We start from the raw sequence: 20,015 nt of genomic DNA, 5'->3' as shown, positions 1-20,015 counted from the left end.
GAAAGGAGAGAGAGAGAATGGATATAGATGAAAGAGGGAGGAGGGAGAAAGGAGAGAGAGAGAATGGATATAGATGAAAGAGGGAGGAGGGAGAAAGGAGAGAGAGAGAATGGATATAGATGAAAGAGGGAGGAGGGAGAAAGGAGAGAGAGAGAATGGATATAGATGAAAGAGGGAGGAGGGAGAAAGGAGAGAGAGAGAATGGATATAGATGAAAGAGGGAGGAGGGAGAAAGGAGAGAGAGAGAATGGATATAGATGAAAGAGGGAGGAGGGAGAAAGGAGAGAGAGAGAATGGATATAGATGAAAGAGGGAGGAGGGAGAAAGGAGAGAGAGAGAATGGATATAGATGAAAGAGGGAGGAGGGAGAAAGGAGAGAGAGAGAATGGATATAGATGAAAGAGGGAGGAGGGAGAAAGGAGAGAGAGAGAATGGATATAGATGAAAGAGGGAGGAGGGAGAAAGGAGAGAGAGAGAATGGATATAGATGAAAGAGGGAGGAGGGAGAAAGGAGAGAGAGAGAATGGATATAGATGAAAGAGGGAGGAGGGAGAAAGGAGAGAGAGAGAATGGATATAGATGATCGAGGGAGGAGGGAGAAAGGAAAGAGAGAGAGAATGGATATAGATGAAAGAGGGAGGAGGGAGAAAGGAGAGAGAGAGAATGGATATAGATGAAAGAGGGAGAAGTGAGAAAGGAGAGAGAGAGAATGGATATAGATGAAAGAGGGAGAAGTGATAGAAAGAGGAAAAGGTGAGCTTTGACTAAATTGGCAACAATACACTCTCCACAGTATTTTAGTTGAATTAAAAGTGAACAGTCATACATGTAACAGTCGTACCTTTTCTAGCAGAGCATTCTGCCATAGTCTGAACATCATCATGTATGTCCGATCCCTTGCGCCGAACGAGGTGAAAAAGTGCTGGAGGAAGCAAGAAAAGGTCAGGATACTACATCACCAACCTGATAGGAAAGCCATCTGTCTATCATAAAAAAAGTTCAATAGTTGTGTATGTACACATACTTTATATACACACAGGCGCAAATAAATGTATGTGCATGCATATGTTTGTGTGTGCATTTGGTCTTTAATTTGGTATTTTATTAGGATCCCATTAGCTGTTGCGAAAGCAGCAGCTACTCTTCCTGGGGTCCACACAAAACATGACATAATACAGAACATTAATAGACAAGAACAGCTCAAGGACAGAACTACATACATCGAGAGCATCCCGACCGGTTGCATCACCGCCTGGTATGGCAACTGCTCGGCATCTGACCGTAAGGCGCAACAGAGGGTAGTGCATACGGCCCAGTACATCACTGGGGCCAAGCTTCCTGCCATCCAGGACCTCTATACCAGGCGGTGTCAGAGGAATGCCCAAAAAATTGTCAAAGACTCCAGTCACCCAACTCAGACGGTTCTCTCTGCTACCGCATGGAAAGCGGTACCGGAGCACCAAGTCTGGGTCCAAAAGACTCCTTGACAGCTTCTACCCCAAACCATAAGACTTCTGAACAATGAATGAAATGACCACCAGGACTATTTACATTGACAGCGTTCGGGCACTGATGTTAGGCGATTAGGCCTGGCTCGCAGTCGGCAATATAATTTCTCTCAAAAGTGTTCAATGGGGTTGAGGTAAGGGCTCTGTGCAGGCCAGTGAAGTTCTTCCACACCGATCTCGGCAAACCATTTCTGTATTGATCTCGATTTGTGCCCAGGGGGCATTGTCATGCAGAAACAAGAAAGGTCCTTTCCCAAACTGTTGCCACAAAGTTGGAAGCACAGAATCGTTTAGAATGTCATTGTATGCTGTAGCGTTAAGATTGCCACACTGAAAGACTCTGAGCTCTTCAGTACGGACCATTCTACTGCCAATGTTTGTCTATGGACTGTGCGCTCGATTTTATACACCTGTCAGTAACAGGTATGGCGGAAATAGCCAAATCCACTAATTTGAAGGTGTTCACATACTTTTGTATATATAGTGTATCAGTACATACACACAAAATATCTAGGTCACATGGGGGAGAGGCGTTGTGCCGAGAGGTGTTGCCTTATCTGTTTTTTGAAACCAGGTTTGGTGTTCACTTGAGCAATGTGAGATGGAAGAGAATTCAATGCAATCATGGCGCTATACACTGAGTGTACAAAACATTAGGAACAACTTTCCATGACGCAGACTAACCAGGTGATTTTTAAGCCTTGAGACATAGATTGCGTATGTGTGCCATTCAGAAGATGAATGGGCAAGACAAAAGATTTGAGTGCCTTTGAACGGGGTATAGTAGTAGGTGCTAGGGGCGGACCGGTTTGAGTGTGTCAAGAACTGCAATGCTGCTGAGTTTTTCATGCTCAACAGTTTTCCATGTGTCCCAAGAATGGTCCATCACCCAAAGGACATGAAGCCAACTGTGGGAAGCATTGGAGTCAACATGGGCCAGTATCCCTGTGGAACGCTTTCGACAGCTTGTATAGTCCATGCCCTAACAAATTGAGGCTGTTCTGAGGGCAAAAAGGGCTGCAACTCAATATAAGGAAGGCGTTCCTAATGTTTTGTACACTCAGTGTATAATACTGTGCATTTTCTTGAATTTGTTATGGATTTGGGGGCTGTGGAATGGCATGTTTGGTGGGGTAAGTGTGTGTGCTAGAGCTGTGTGCAAGTTGACTATGCAAACTTTCAACACGGAGGTTCTGATACAAATAAGTGATGCAGTCAGTCGCTCCTTACTTTCAGTCAAGAGAGACTGGCATGCATTGTATTGATATTAGCCCTCTGATTACAGTGAAGAGCAAGACGTGCCGCTCTGTTCTGCGCCAGCTGCACCTTTTCTAGGTCCTTCTTCTTTGCAGCACCTGACCATATGACTGGACAATAATCAAGATAACATCAAATTTGAGCCTGCAGGACTTGCTTTATGGAGTGTGGTGTCAAAAAAGCAGAGCATCTCTTAATTATGGACAGACCTCTTCCCTATCTTTACAACCATTGAATCAATATGTTTTCACCATGACTGTTTACATTCTAAAGTAACACCAAGTCATTTAGTCTCCTCAACTTTCTCAATAGCCACATTATTCATTATCAGATTCAGCTGAGGTCTAGAATTTAGGGAATGATTTGTACCAAATGCAATCCTCTTAGTTTTAGAGATGTTCAGGACTAGTTTATTAAAACTCTTTGTTTATGGTTTCAGTGATTTCACTAGCTGTGGTTTCTAAAGCGTAAATGGTTGAATCATCAGCATACACGGACACACAGGCTTTGTTTAATGCCAGCGGCAGGTCATTAGTGAAAATAGAGACGAGTAGGGGGCAAAGAGAGCTGCCCTACTGTACACCACACTTTACATGTTTAACATTAGAGATGCTTCCATTAAAGAAAGCCCTATGTGTTATTTTCGATAGATAGCTGTGAATCCACGATACGGCAGGTTGAAGAAAAAAAAAAAGAACACATTTTTTTAACAAAAGGTTATGGTCAATAATATCAAAGGCTGCACTGAAATCTAACAGTACAGCTCCCACAATCTTCTTATTATCAATTTCTCTCAACCAATCATCAGTCATTTGTGTCAGTGCAGTGCATGTTGAGTGCCCTTCTCTATAAGCATGCTGAAAGTCTTTTGTTAATTTGTTTAGAGAGCAATAGCATTGTATCTGGTCATCATTTTTACATTTGCTAAGAGTCGGCAGCAAGCTGATTGGTAAACTGTTAGAAGCAGTAAAGGGTGCTTTACCATTCTTGTGTTCTGCACATCTACCACTCCGGTGTTTAATTGCTATATTGTAATTACTTTGCCACCATGGCCTATTTATTGCCTTAACTTACCTCATTTGCACTCACTGTATATAGACTTTTTGTTTTCTTTTGTTCTACAGTATTATTGACTGTATGTTTTGTTTATTCCATGTGTAACTCTGTGTTGTTGTATGTGTCGAATTGCTATGCTTTATCTTGGCCAGGTCGCAGTTGCAAATGAGAACTTGTTCTCAACTAGCCTACCTGGTTAAATAAAGGTGAAATATATATATATCTTTTTTTAAATGACTGTGGCTTCTCGACTCAAATAAAAAGATATGACAAATAGGAGTGTCAATCGTCCATGCCTGTGTATATATGCATGTGTGTGTCCAGTGCTGACCTTGTCATTGTCTGTGCACAGCTGGATGGCGTTAGGAATGAGGCGGGCAGTCTTCTCCTTTGTCATGCTGCAGATATCCTTCAGCCGGACTGTCAGCTAGAGAGAGGCGAAACTGTGTAAGACTACAGATAACATCACTCCTGAAAAGCCTAGAACTACTGCAAATGAAAGATGTTATCATTAAAGCTACAGTCTGAGTGGAAAAACAACAGAATGGGGTCCTCAACCAGACTTGTTTTGGTATACAGCGGAGGGAAACTCAAATTGATAGACAGTGCTCTAGCTGCAAGTCATTGGCATCATAAAGATTCTATGGTTTTAACCATATTTTGAAGATATAGATTGTATGATTACATTCTTGTTGCTTGTTAACATGAAATAATAAAACCTTATATTTTGGGTTCTGATAAGACATATGATTTTACAGACTCACCAATCCTAGACTGTAGCTTTAATACTGCAGTATATGGAACAAACCAAGCAAATCAGTTTAATTTAAAGTCAAATACCTTCTATTAAGAGAAAATAGATGGCCTATACATAAGTACGAGGGCAATTTGGCACTTTGTGCATTAAGGGACAGAGTAACCCAGCGTAGAGAATGGTAAAGGAAACTAAAGTCCGTACCAGCGTTTCCCAGCGGAAGATGTTGCTATAGAAACAAATCCAGTTTTCTGAGACGTAGAGGCGCCCCTGCAGCAGGATATCTCTTTGCAGGGCACAGGAGTAGTCTGCCACACAGGGTCAAAGGTCATCAGGTTATTAAAGGTCATGGGGTTTATAAGAAGTTTTTGCTCTACCAACAAATATAAAACATCTGCAGATCAAATTTTTATTTTAAAGTTGATTTAACTAGGCAAGTCAGTTAAGAACAAATTCTTACTTATAATGACGGCCTACATCTATCCAGTCTATTTATACTGGCATGCCAACTCCTTGCCACTCATTATCATGCCAAACAGTCTGCCCTCATTAAGGATAGAATGTATGAGCACAAACAGATCTGGGACAAGGCTGCATCTAAACTCAGCAAAAAAAGAAACGTACTCTCATTGTCAACTGCTTTTATCTTCAGCAAACTTATTAACATGTGTAAATATTTGTATGAACATAAGATTCAACAACTGAGACATAAACTGAACAAGTTCCACAGACATGTGACTAACAGAAATGGAATAATGTGTCCCTGAACAAAGCGGGGGTCAAAATCAAAAGTAACAGTCAGTATCTGGAGTGGCCACCAGCTGCATTAAGTACTGCAGTGCATCTCCTCCTCATGGACTGCACCAGATTTGCCAGTTCTTGCTGTGAGATGTTACCCCACTCTTCCACCAAGGCACCTGCAAGTTCCCGGACATTTCTGGGGGGAATGGCCCTAGCCCTCACCCTCTGATCCACCAGGTCCCAGACGTGCACAATGGGATTGAGATCCGGGCTCTTCGCTGGCCATGGCAGAACACCGACATTCCTGTCTTTCAGGAAATCAGCAATACTGCTCGTTATGTGCGTGGTGGCATTGTCATGCTGGAGGGTCATGTCAGGATGAGAGCGCACCACGAGGGAGGAGGATGTCTTCCCTGTAACACACAGTGTTGAGATTGCCTGCAATGACAACAAGCTCAGTCTGATGATGCTGTGACACACGGCCCCAGACCATGACGGACCCTCCACCTCGATCCCGCTCCAGACCTCGGTGTAACGCTCATTCCTTCGGCGATAAACACGAATCCGACCATCACCCCTGGTGAGACAAAACCGTGACTCATAAGTGAAGAGCACTTTTTGCCAGTCCTGTCTGGTCCAGCGATGGTGGGTTTGTGCCCATAGATGATGTTGTTGCCGGTGATGTCTGGTGAGGACCTGCCTTACAACAGGCCCACAAGCCCTCCGTCCAGCCTCTCTCAGCCTATTGCGGACACTCTGAGCACCAATGGAGAGATAGTGCGTTCCTGGTGTAACTCGGGCAGTTGTTGTTGCCATCCTATACCTGTCCCGCAGGTGTGATGTTCGGATGTACCGATCCTGTGCACGTGTTGTTACATGTGGTCTGCTACTGCGAGGACAATCAGCTGTCCGTCCTGTCTCCCTGTAGCGCTGTCTGTGGCGTCTCACAGCACGGATATTGCAATTTATTGGCTTGGCCACATCTGCATTCCTCATGCCTCCTTGCAGCATGCCTAAGGCACGTTCACGCAGATGAGCCAGGGACCCTGGGCATCTTTCTTTTGGTGTTTTTCAGAGTCAGTAGAAAGGACTCTTTAGCGTCCTAAGTTTTCATAACTGTGACCTTAATTGCCTACCATCTGTAAGCTGTTAGTGTCTTAATGACCGTTCCACAGGTGCATGTTCCTTAATTGTTTATGGTTCATTGAACAAGCATGGGAAACAGTGTTTAAACTTTTTACAATGAAGATCTGTGAAGTTATTTGGATTTTTACGAATTATCTTTGAAAGACAGGATCCTAAAAAAGGGACATTTCTTTTTTTGCTGAGTTTATGTGCATTTGAGCTTCAAAACAAGTCCCATGGCAGAAAAGCCAGCTGAGCGTATGAATCGAAACCTGGGGCCTGTTCAGGTTGTGTGAAAAGTTATAGAACATTCAGAAATGTGTTGTGTGGAACAGGTATGATTGTCTGTCGTATAGATGGGTTAGCTGACGTTACAAAAACGATGTGATTCTGGATGGCCAGATAGCTACAAACAATGACAAGAAACTGCCATGTGGGGAATCGTAAGTAACTTGTTTCAGCTAGATTCATCTTGTTCTTCATACTGTGTTTTGTTTTGAGGTGTTTTGACTGATTTGATGTCAATGCTAATATGCCTCAAATTCACTAGTTAGCCAAACAATTATGTATTCTAGAGACAACAAGTGCTCATTGTGCAAACTGATTTGTTATCAACAAACAATGGAGAGAAAATATTGTTAACATGTTGTCAACAATCTAAGCCAACCCTGTCTGTTTTGTCCCATAGTTGTACAGGCGTCGGTTTTGTTGCTAAACAACCAACCCGTCAATCGAATAGGGACTCTACAAATATTTTTACAGGACATCTGGAGATTTGTATTCCCAACTACAAAAGACTACACCTTTAAAAAAATTTTTTTTTTAAAGCACAACAATATACTGGTTCTAAAATCCATGATATAGTGATATCGGATCATTCTCATGAATCATGCTTAATTACACCAATAGAAAATACACTTAGTGACAGAATATGGAGAATGAACATAGAGCATCTTCAAGACAAGAAATGTATTAAATATGTAAACGAAAAAATAAAGACCACTGCGCCGCTCGAGAGGCCAATTTGGGATGCTTTTAAGGCATACATTAGGGGAATGATAATCTCATACTTGGCAAAAGTTAAATCAGAGTTAGAAATTAAAATGAAATACAAATAAATCATTATCTTAGAAAAAGACCCCAAAAAATATTTACAAAATAAAGAACCCATTTACTTTTGAAGAGAGCCTACAACTACAAGTTAAAGCATACTATTTAATTGGTTTCTCAAATGATTGCCTCGCCTGGTTTACCAACTACTTCTCTGATAGAGTTTAGTGTGTCAAATCGGAGGGCCTGTTGTCCGGACCTCTGGCAGTCTCTATGGGGGTGCCACAGGGTTCAATTCTTGGGCCGACTCTCTTTGATGTATACATCAATGATGTCGCTCTTGCTGCTGGTGATTCTCTGATCCACCTCTACGCAGACGACACCATTCTGTATACTTCTGGCCCCTCTTTGGACACTATGTTAACTAACCTCCAGACGAGCTTCAATGCCATACAACTCTCCTTCCGTGGCCTCCAACTGCTCTTAAATGCAAGTAAAATGAAATGCATGCTATTCAATCGATCACTGCTCGCACCTGTCCGCCCGTCCAGCATCACTAATCTGGACGGCTCTGACTTAGAATACGTGGACAACTACAAATACCTAGGTGTCTGGTTAGACTGTAAACTCTCCTTCCAGACTCACATTAAGCATCTCCAATCCAAAATTAAATCTAGAATCGGCTTCCTATATCGCAACAAAGCATCCTTCACTCATGCTGCCAAACATACCCTCATAAAACTGACCATCCTACTAATCCCAGACTTCGGCGATGTCATCTATAAAATAGCCTCCTACACTCTACTCAACAAATTGGATGCAGTCTATCACAGTGCCATCTGTTTTGTCACCAAAGCCCCATACACTACCCACCACTGCGACCTGTACACTCACGTTGGTTGGCCCTCGCTTCATACTCGTCGCCAAACCCACTGGCTACAGGTTATCTACAAGTCTCTGCTAGGTAAAGCCCCGCCTTATCTCAGCTCACTGGTCACCATAGCAGCACCCACTCGTAGCACGCGCTCCAGCAGGTATATCTCACTGGTCACCCCCAAAGTCAATTCCTCCTTTGGTCGCCTTTCCTTCCAGTTCTCTGCTGCCAATGACTGGAACGAACTGCAAAAACCACTGAAGCTGGAGACTCATATCTCCCTCACTAGCTTTAAGCACCAGCTGTCAGAGCAGCTCACAGATCACTGCACCTGTGCATAGCCCATCTGTAAACAGCCCATCTATCTACCTCATCCCCATACTGTATTTATTTATTTATTTATCCATCTATCTATCTTGCTCCTTTGCACCCCAGTATCTCTACTTGCACATTCATCTTCTGCACATCTACCATTCCAGTGTTTAATTGCTATATTGTAATTACTTTGACACCATGGCCTAAACTCCCTTATCTTACCTCATTTGCACTCACTGTATATAGACTTTTTGTTTTCTTTTTTCTACTGTATGTTTTGTTTATTCCATGTGTAACTCTGTGTTGTTGTATGTGTCGAATTGCTATGCTGTAACTTTGCCAGGTCGCAGTTGCAAATGAGAACTTGTTCTCAACTAGCCTACATGGTTAAATAAAGGTGAAATAAAATAAATAAATAAAAATGGCAAAAGAAACCGGTAAACACCACACAGCCCACACAAAATGAATACACGCCAAACAAGTAATAATTTTTTAAGTTAAGTATACAATTGCTTTAATTAAACAACAATGCTTCTAATAACAATTATAAAAGCTTCTATGAAAATCTATATAAAATAAGAATTATATTTCAGTTGGACTGATTCTACAGCCTTCTTAGACTCAATAACCCTAAAGCAGAGATCAGCAAATGGAACTCACCCAAAGAATAAATAATAGACACCGTTAAAACATTCGCTCGGAGAAAGCACCAGGGATGGACCGCTTTCACATAGAATTTTATTTGGTATTCTGGGACAAAGTAGCACCCCTATTTACGCAAATGACAAGCACACATGCCACTCAATGCAGTGCTTCTGAGTTCCATGTATCAACAGTTATTTCAGGAGAGTCCCCAGCAGATTACAGAGTGATAATTTATTAAACTTGAGACAATAAAATAACAAAATTCATAAATCAACAGAATGGCAAAATTATTACCAGACTTGATACATACTAAACAGGGTTTTTTCAAAATACACACATGCAAACAAATACAAGAACATGTTTTAGTATAATACAACGCGCTAAAAAACAAGATGTACATTTTCCAAAAATGGCTGTTGATGCCGAAAAGGCTTTTGACAATCGAGTGGCCTTTTTTAATCAAAACTTTGGAAACATTCAACTTTCCAGATGAAATAAGAAATGTCATAAAAATATCTAAATATCCTAAAGCAGAAATATACACAAATAATACATTATCTGATAAAATTGCTTTAGAAAGGGGTACGAGACAGGGAGGCCTCTCTCCCCCCTCCTGTTTCCACTGGCAATTGAACCACTTGTAGATCACTGCACCTGTACATAGCTCATCTGTAAATAGCCTATCCAAACTACCTCATCCCCATACTGTATTTATTTATTTATCTTGCTCCTTTGCACCCCAGTATCTCAACTTGCACATTCATCTTCTGCACATCCTACAATTCCAGTGTTTAATTGCTATATTGTAATTACTTTGCCACCATGGCCTATTTATTGCCGTACCCCTCTTATCCTACCTCATTTGCACATGGTATATATAGATTTTTCTACTGTATTATTGATTGTATGTTTATTTATTCCATGTGTAACTCTGTGTTGTTGTATGTGTCAAACTGCTTTGCTTCATCTTGGCCAGGTCTCAGTTGCAAATGAGAACTTGTTCTCAACTAGCCTACATGGTTAAATAAAGGTGAAATAAAACATTTAAAATAAAAAGAATTAGACAGGACCCAAATGCAACAGATATCAGTATTTGTAAACATGTATATAAACTAAACTTATTTGCAGACAATCTTCTGCTACACCGGACTAATATTGAAAACTCAATGTAAAAATATTTCCGGAATAATCTAAAAATCTCAGGATATAAAATGAACCTGGAAAAAACTGGAATATTGGCAATAGGAAAAAGAAAACGAATAACTCATGATCTCCAGCAATACTTTAAGTGGTCCACAAAGATATTACATACTTAAGATGCTTAATAAGTGACAAACAACAAATACATAAAGATAACTTTAACCCATTACTCAACAACTTGAAAGCAGATATAATTAAATGGAATAATCTCCCCATAAATCTTACAGGTAGAATAAACCGCTTTAGAATGGCATGGCTCCCAAATGTTTTATATTTATTTTCGGTAATACCAATAACAGACTTCATTTGGGCAAATAAAACTCAGAATAAATAGGAACATTTCCCAAAATCTGATGGTGTTTTTAACCTTCCAAATTTGGAATTGTATCAACTCGCCACCCAAGGTATATATTGTTAAATACTCTAAAGAGGAACAATGTTAAAATGGACAACTTCCGTCAGCTGATTCTAGCCATCCCTTCTGGTTAGTTCTAGTCGGGCAGCTTTGTCTTCCATTCAGAGGAGCCCCACTTTTGTTAGTGTCTTATTGGTCAAGGTCACACCAAATACTTATCGCATCGCATTCAGCTTATCAGTGGCCTTGATTCCTGGGACTTCTGTTTCAGTTATTCTATGACCGCAGCACGCTGTGTGGTCAGAAACGTGCTTTCCCCATCCTGCTGAACTTTTGCTACTGTGGACTGATCCCTGTATGTCTGATGTTTAATTGTGCATGCATCTAAATGTAAGTGCCTTGAGATCTGTATCCTATTATGTGGAGCTAAGTTTTGTGGTCAATTGTGTATATTTACCGTGTGTTTAGCTTGTTAGCTAGCTCGCGCTAGCATTCGCACTACTGTTAGCATTGTTGCATTGGAATGCATGAGAATTTTAGCATGACTGTTAGCGATTAGCCGTTTATTAGCATTTCTCATTTATGGTGCTAGGCTATTTTCTATTATATAGATATACATCTCACTCATGGTCATTGTATTTATATTATGTATACATTTCAAGATTACTGTACTGTTTATTTGAGTACATTTGCCTGAGTTTCATGTGTACAAGTCCAATAGGTTGTTTAGTCTATTGCCATGTTACTAGGCCTTATGCCTGCTGTAGTGTATAACCCTGGCTGTTATATACTTACCTGTGCTAGCGTATACAGCCATTTAATTCATATTATAGCAGTGCTATAGCCCAAGTTATCTTTCTCCTCTTTCCTTTCAGAGCCATAGTTAATGTCAGTTATCAAGGGACATGATTCTCAGTTATCTGAAACATGAGTGGTCAGAAGTGTGATGTGAGAATGTGGACATCTTCCATTAAACCCCCCTTAACCTGGACATCCGCCTCATCCTTGTTCTGACTGGATATTCTACAGTGGTTGCTACCAGTCTTAAGCCCGCACCTAAGGTTTGTTATTATATTCATGGTCCTTCGATTCTCTACAACCATACCCCGATTTTTCAATGTTGAAGATGTGCATGCTCATCCCCAGAATCATTTCACTTGTTTGTTTTCAAAGGATGGAGCTAAGAATATTGACAACTTCATAGTTAAGACCACTATAACAACATGGAAGAAAATGAAACGGATTCTAAAATACAATTATTTTCATAACAGAATTTAAAAATCTACTTTGGACTGACCAATGTAGACATTTTCAAATATATACAACTTAAAAGTTGTATTTTACGAAATTTTGATCTGAAAGCTTTTGTTCATCAGAGCAATGTTGAGGGAATCCAATTTGAGTCAGGAAAAGATACTCGCTCAAATAATAGGTAGGATATACAACAACATTTTTAAATAACTGACATTTGCATAAGATGGAGGGAGTGTTGGAACATAAACAAAATTACAGTTAATGTACAGTCGTGGCAAAAAGTTTTGAGAATGACACAAATATTAATTTTCACAAAGTCTGCTGCCTCAATTTGTATGATGGCAATTTGCATATACTCCAGAATGTTATGAAGAGTGATCAGATGAATTGCAAAGTCCCTCTTTGCCATGCAAATGAACTGAATCCCCAAAAAACATTTCCACTGCATTTCAGCCATGCCACAAAAGGACCAGCTGACATGTCAGTGATTCTCTCGTTAACACAGGTGTGAGTGTTGACGAGGACAAGGCTGGAGATCACTCTGTCATGCTGATTGAGTTCGAATAACAGACTGGAAACTTCAAAAGAAGGGTGGTGCTTGGAATCATTGTTCTTCCTCTGTCAAACATGGTTACCTGCAAGGAAACAAGTGCCAGGACCGTCTCCTAAAGTTGGTTCAGCTGCGGGATCGGGGCACCACCAGTACAGAGCTTGCTCAGGAATAGCAGCAGGCAGGTGTGAGTGCATCTGCACGCACAGTGAGGCAAAGACTTTTGGAGGATGGCCTGGTGTCAAGAAGGGCAGCAATGAAGCCACTTTTCTCCAGGAAAAACATCAGGGACAGACTGATATTCTGCAAAAGGTAGAGGGATTGGACTGCTGAGGACTGGGGTAAAGTCATTTTCTCTGATGGATCCCCTTTCTGATTGTTTGGGGCATCTGGAAAAAAGCTTGTCCGGAGAAGACAAGGTGAGCGCTACCATCAGTCCTGTGCCATGCCAACAGCAAAGCATCCTGAGACCATTCATGTGTGGGGTTGCTTCTCAGCCAAGGGAGTGGGCTCACTCACAATTTTGCCTAAGAACACAGCCATGAATAAAGAATGGTACCAACACATCCTCCGAGAGCAACTTCTCCCAACTATCCAGGAACCGTTTGGTGACGAACAATGCCTTTTCCAGCATGATGGAGCACCTTGCCATAAGGCAAAAGTGATAACTAAGTGGCTCGGGGAACAAAACGTCAATATTTTGGGTCCATGGCCAGGAAACTCCCCAGACCTTAATCCCATTGAGAACATGTGGACAATCCTCAAGAGGCGTATTCAAACAAAACCCCACAAATTCTGACAAACTCCAAGCATTGATTATGCAAGAATGGGCTGCCATCAGTCAGGATGTGGCCCAGAAGTTAATTGACAGCATGCCAGGGTGGATTGCAGAGGTCTTGAAAAAGAAGGGTGGTCAACACTGCAAATATTGACTCTTTGCATCAACTTCATGTAATTGTCAATAAAAGCCTTTGACACTTACGAAATGCTTGTAATTATACTTCAGTATTCCATAGTAATATCTGACAAAAATATCTAAAGACACTGAAGCAGCAACCTTTGTGAAAATTTAATATTTGTGTCATTCTCAAATCTTTTGGCCACGACTGTACGCTTAATCCAATATAAACTAACGTATTTATTATACAAGAGACAAAATTCAGAAATTCTACAGCACAAAGGCAGTCATGTCTTAAGTATAAAACTAATAAAGACTCAATAATTTATGCCTTCTGGGAGTGCTATAAAGTCCAAAAGTTATGGGCGGAGTTAGAAAGTTGGCTGTCAGAAGTTTAACAATGTAAGTTTACTTTTAAAATCAATCTCTCTGCATATTTCAAGACATGGCATATGCGACCAACTGCCTTGACTCGGTTTTACGTAGCAAAATGTGATTCTTTTTTAATTTTTTTACATTGCTTTTATCCAGAGACACAGAGATACAAAATGGTATATCATACACTGCATTTGAGGAACAATGGGAAAGTAATTCTGCTTTGAAAGTTAATAAACATGTAACCTCACTTTTCAGAAAATGGCCTTTGAATATTTGTACCTACTGGAGAGCTTTTCTTTGTCTATACCCATTCAGCATCGTTCACACCCTCTTAAGCTTTAGCCCCCAGCCAAACTGACCATTTTACTCGTCCTAGCAGAGCCGATTAGGCTGTTTTCATGTTATTCACAGCGTTGGTGACGTAAAAAAGTTTAAGTTGAAACGGCTTTCCTGTGAAGTAGTGACCAGCGACATACGCCTACTTTCCTGAAACGGGTCACATATGAGGGTGCGGTGAGATGCCCAAAACAGGACGGACCATACTTTTGTCAATTCTGAGAAAATGTCTACTTAAAAACTAGAAATCAAAATGATCTGCCATCACCACGACAGTGAACGAATCAAATGTATTATTATTTAAATATTGAAAAGGTGTGGGCTACTGAGAAAAATAGAACTACAAGCACTGGAAAGTTCCAGGGGATGAAGGTTGAGGGGGAGTGTGGTTGTGAGACATACGTGATGTGTAGAGTTGCGGTGGGAACATATGGGTCTGAGCAGGTGATGTCATTGATGTTTGTTGAAATTTGTGTTTATTGTCTTTTGTTTATGTATGGTTGTTGTTGTTTGAGAACTTGAGTTAGCTCTACTGGTTACATTTCCATTTGCAATGTTCTAAATGTTTCACATCTCTGAATATACTTGTGATGGGAGTGACATTGCACATTAAATCACTCCTAACTCAGTTTGTCATACTTTGCAGACATCAAAAGAAGTCAAGGGAGATGAAGATTTTAAATAATTTAAAAGATCTGTACTGTTGAGGACACAAAGAAAAAGCTAGGTCATGTTAAGCGGGGAGAAAACAATTGAAACAGGGAGTCACTATCTGAATTTTGGAAAACAGTCTTTCTTATTCCGTTGTAATACGTTTTGCTACTGTACAGTGTGCCCTGCTGAAAACCACCAAGGTGTTCAAGAATAAATATGAATATAGTTTTCATTGATCCTTCCATCTTACTCACCCACGATGAGGCGTTCTGAGTCGGGTAGCTGCTTGAAGAGTTTTCTGAAGTCCTCATTGCGTTGCTTATACGTGGGACTCAATACCTGTAGCGGGGAGGGAAAACAAACACTTTGAGAGAGCGAGAGAACTCATTTACACAAAAGTAGTCTACTCATTAACATAAATACAAATATAAAATATTTTATATACGCAAACAAGTGTAATGCCCCCACTGACAGCAATAAACAGACAGGGAACTAATTTCCTTATCTGTATAACATGACTCTGTCCAGTTTTTTTATGAAAATGTTAGTAGACATGAATATATATTTTATTCCACAGTTACATTTACATTTTAGTCATTTAGTAGATGCTCTTATCCAGAGCGACTTACAGGAGCAATTAGGGAGAAGTGCCTTGCTCAAGGGCACCGACAGATTTTCCACCTAGTCGGCTTGGGGATTCGACCCAGCGACCTTTCAGTTACTGGCCCAACGCTCTTAACCACCAGGCTTGCCGCCACCCCCATTCAGTGACGTTATCTGACCATGGCTACTGCAGAAATTGAATCAAACTCTATGTCTCTCTTTTCTTTCTCTACAGATTGTCAGAGTCTGAAATAACATAGAAGCTCCTATCACAAACGGGAACACTTTAAAATATGCTAAATGATCCACGGTGATGCTAATAATACTTCAGCTGGAGTTCCTCCTGTCTTTCTCTCCCTCACATTGAGAATAAACACATTTCCTTCTACAGGGCCAGAGAAAGAGAGAGTTCTCTTATCGGCAGTGCTGCAGACCACAGCCAGTCCGCCTGTCTCTCCACACAAACACTGCATTCTTTATCCTGAAAAGGGAGGGAATGCAGCCAATTAGCTCTGTGTGGTGGTGATGGTGGTAGACTGGACACTAACATTGCCTTGGGTTATTCTAACCAGCCCAGTGCACAGCAATGGTGATTTAAGAGCCTATGGCCTAGAACAAAGCTAGAGTTGCAGTGTTAATGTGTTGGTCATAAGGCCAACCCATAGAGTTGGATAGAGGGTACCACTACTTTAAAATGGAGACTGGCACTGGTCAGAGGCCTTTACAGATAGATGATCTCTCCAGTACATCCCTATAGGCAGGTGTAAAGTACTTAAGTAAAAATACTTGAAAGTACTACTTAAGTCGTTTTTTGGGGTATCTGTACTTAACTATTTATATTTTGGACAGCTTTTACTTTTACTCCACTACATTCCTACATAAAATTATGTACATTTTACTCCTTTCATTTTCCCTGACACCCAAAATTACTTGTTACAGGACAGAAAAATGGTCCAATTCACGGACTTATCAAGAGAACATGCCTGGTCATCCCTACTGCCTCTGATCTGGCACTCACTAAACACACACAAGCACTCACTAAACCCACATGCTTGGTTTGTAAATTATTTGAGTGTGACCATGGCTATCTATACATTTTAAAAACAAGAAAATCATGCCGTCTGGTTTGTTTAATATACGGAATTTGAAATGACTTTTACTTTTGATACTTAAGTATATTTAAAACCAAATACTTTTACTTAAGTAGTTTTATGCTAGGTGACTTTCACTTTTAATTCAGTAATTTGTTATGAAGGCATCTTTACTTTAACTCAAGTATGACAATTGGGTACTTTTTCCAACACTGTCTACCCTATATTTTTATTTATTTAACTTTTATTTAAACTAGGCAAGTCAGATAAGAACAAATTCTTATTTACAATGACGGCCTAGGAACAGTTCTGCTCAGGGGCAGAACGACAGATTTTTACCTTGTCAGTTCAGGGATTCGATCTAGCAACCTTTCGGCTACTGGCCCAATGCTCTAACTACTAGGCTACCTGCCGCCCCAAATCAGTGCGCCTAAGCGAATCTTCTAGATCCACTCCACTCGCTGTCCAGCCTACCCTCACCCATAGTCCTGTATCAACCCCAAAAAACGTGCAAGACAATGACCGCGACCACAAGTTCACCGCAAGTCACTTTGCAGCACAGCACAAAAACATCACATACTACTTTAGAAACTGATTTTCAACTTGGGATTTTCAAACTGTAACCCTCACCCACTCATCCCCCCACACCTGTCTCCACCCCAGCTCCAGAGAGGGTGACTTACGGCTGGGACCCTCTCTGAATCCCAGTCCCAGGTCTCCCAGTGGGCCTGGGCATCTTCAGACAGAGACACCTGGTCTGTCTCAGTGTCCATGCTGACTGCAATGTCCATGGCTCTTTTTCTTTCTTTCTTTCCTCAGGTGGAAGGTGTGAGCAGGGTCTTTCAGCCCGGCGAGTGGTCTGGTGCTGGTCTGGTATTCCCCCTTTGTCGATGAAGGAATGGAATTCCTCTCCGTCTAAGAGCCAAGCGTTGTTTAGCCCTGGCTCCTCTTACACACAGCGCCTAGGCTGCAGCTGACCTACAGTAACCTCAGCCCTCAGGGGACTGGTCATTTGTCATCAGCTCCTCCCTCCCCGTCTTTCTCCTTCCCTCCCCGTCTCTCTCCCTTCCCTCCCCGTCTCTCTCCCTTCCCTTCCCTCCCCGTCTCTCTCCCTCCCTCCCCGTCTCTCTCCCTCCCCTCCCCGTCTCTCTCCCTTCCCTCCCCGTCTCTCTCCCTTCCCTCCCCGTCTCTCTCCCTCCCTCCCCGTCTCTCTCCCTCCCTCCCCCGTCTCTCTCCCTCCCTCCCCGTCTCTCTCCCCCCCGTCTCTCTCCTTCCCTCCCCCTCCCTCCCTCCCCGTCTCTACTCCCTTCCTTCCCCGTCTCTCCCCCTCCCTCCCCGTCTCTCTCCCTCCCTCCCCTCCTCCCTCCCCCCCGTCTCTCTCCCTCCCTCCCCCTCTCTCTCCTCCCTCCCCCGTCTCTCTCCCTCCCTCCCCGTCTCTCCCTCCCCTCCCCGTCTCTCTCCCTCCCTCCCCGTCTCTACTCCTTCCCTCCCCGTCTCTCCCCTCCCTCCCTCCCCGTCTCTCTCCCTCCCTCTCCCGTCTCTCTCCCTCCCCCCCCGTCTCTCCCTCCGTCTCTCTCTCCCGTCTCTCCCTCCCCTTCCCGTCTCTCTCCCTCCCCTCCCCGTCTCTCTCCCTCCCCTCCCCGTCTCTCTCCCTCCCCTCCCCGTCTCTCTCCTCCCCTCCCCGTCTCTCGCCTTCCCTCCCCGTCTCTCGCCTTCCCTCCCCGTCTCTCGCTCCTCTCTCCTGGGTAGAACAGAGAACTTCTCTGAACCCTCCCAAAGAGGCTGGGGAGACAGAGATACCTGGAATAATATCTCTCACCACTACAGGTAGCTAGCAGAGCTTAAGAGCTCACTAGAACTTAACAATACAGAATTAATATGAGCATATTTAACATTACTAAAGAATGAAGGAATGTGAACGTTTCCTTCATCCAGCTAAAAGTCCAGGCTCGGAGATAGCGAGAACTCCAGATGACAGCCTGAGTCAATGATTACTGTCATAAAGCCATAGAGTACAGTTAGTGTGTCCCCAAAGTAAACTGAGAAACTGGGTGGAGGGCGGCAGGAAATATTGATTTACACTCAGGACAGCAGGAGCCCCCTTCTTCTGGAATGGAAATGTCCCCTCCCTCCCTCCCTCCTGTTTTTGAAAAAGAGTTGATCCCCCTTGTAAGTCTTAATAGGCCAGTTGGGCCAAGTGAACTGGTTGGTCCGGCTTCAGAACGGGCTAAGACCAAGTCAGAACCAGGTTTAAACAGGGTTAAGACCTGGGACACAGAAAAAGACTCCAGTCAGATAAAGACTCCAGAAAAGACGCTTTGCAGTCTGTAATCGACGGAAAAGCTTGGTTTAAAACAATCCTCTTATAAAACAATCCCACGTATACATCAAGGATCGATGAAGCCTATAGTTAAGGCACTGCAGTCATCCCCATAGTCATTTCAGATAGTGATACCTCCAAAGGTGCTGCAAAATGGCATGGTCTCCTCAAATGATTTCTCAAAGCAATATATATATAATATATATATATATATATCTCAACACACATAATCCACATGGAGAAAAAAAAGGCTCTCTTCCTGCACTAACATAAACCATATAAGCCCAGCTCAAGCAGTCTCAAAGTCCAACTGCTCTCTCTCTCTAAAATGGACACACACACAGTCTTTGTCCTCAGTGAGAGCAGAAAACAGAACAATCCGCTTGACCAGTCCGGGATGCTTTAGCTTGTCCAGTGAAGAGAAGATTGCTCATCAATAAAAGTGGTCAACAGTGCGTCCCAGGACAGAGTGGAACCCCTGTGACTGACCAAAAAGGACCACTGCACAGTACTGACCAGGCAAACCACAACAGAGCCGTCTGCTCCTACAAGGACTCTAGTCCCACTGTTGAAATCTCTCCCTCCCTCCCCTATTCTTGAGGAAAGTGGTGTTGGAGGAGCGTTGAGAGAGAAAAAGGAAGGAGAGAGTGGCAGAGAGAGAGGGAGGGGAAATGGGAGGGCCTAGCGTGCACTTGAGTGCAGCAGAAGTGTGCCTGCTGTACCTGCTTGTAAGTTAAGGCTATAAAGCACCTCCAAAAACCCTCTCTCCTCTCTCTCTCCCTCTCAGCCTGAAAAAGCCCTTTCTTTGCTTCCTCCATGAACAGAGTTGACCTCTCTGTGAAGACCCTAAGGCTACACTGTACGCACATGCCATGTATCCACGTGTGTGTCCATCCTGAAGTTCTGACTTGAACCACAAAGGCTTTTCTTATGATACCCGCTGTGAATTTAGTAGTTTAGTAACCCAACTACTGCTTCCTATCCTAGACTATGGTGACGTCATCTATTAAAACACAACCAAGACCTTACTTTGTCATTTATAACAATCTTT

At 42.4% G+C, this 20,015-nt stretch overlaps 1 protein-coding gene across 7 annotated transcripts in view; it reads right to left on the bottom strand.

Moving 5' to 3' along the window:
* Positions 1 to 20,015, bottom strand: part of gramd1ba (GRAM domain containing 1Ba) — a 178,451-nt gene that overhangs the window by 11,656 nt on the left and 146,780 nt on the right. For 6 of the 7 annotated variants that reach the window (XM_045717302.1, XM_045717299.1, XM_045717300.1 and 3 more), the window contains 4 exons: positions 15,205 to 15,289; positions 4,780 to 4,883; positions 4,153 to 4,248; positions 842 to 922 (listed from right to left, as the gene is read on the bottom strand). In XM_045717302.1, coding sequence (XP_045573258.1) covers positions 842 to 922; positions 4,153 to 4,248; positions 4,780 to 4,883; positions 15,205 to 15,289 — 366 coding nt within the window. Of the gene's footprint in view, positions 1 to 841; positions 923 to 4,152; positions 4,249 to 4,779; positions 4,884 to 15,204; positions 15,290 to 17,327; positions 17,725 to 20,015 lie in introns of those variants that run through there. The other variant, XM_014197899.2, reaches the window with a different exon arrangement.

The sequence above is a fragment of the Salmo salar genome, chromosome ssa04 (genome assembly GCF_905237065.1).
Source record: "Salmo salar chromosome ssa04, Ssal_v3.1, whole genome shotgun sequence".
Taxonomy (NCBI): Eukaryota; Metazoa; Chordata; class Actinopteri; order Salmoniformes; family Salmonidae; genus Salmo; species Salmo salar.
The sequence above is the reverse complement of the archived record's forward strand: the minus strand, read 5'-3'. Positions and strand labels throughout refer to the sequence as shown.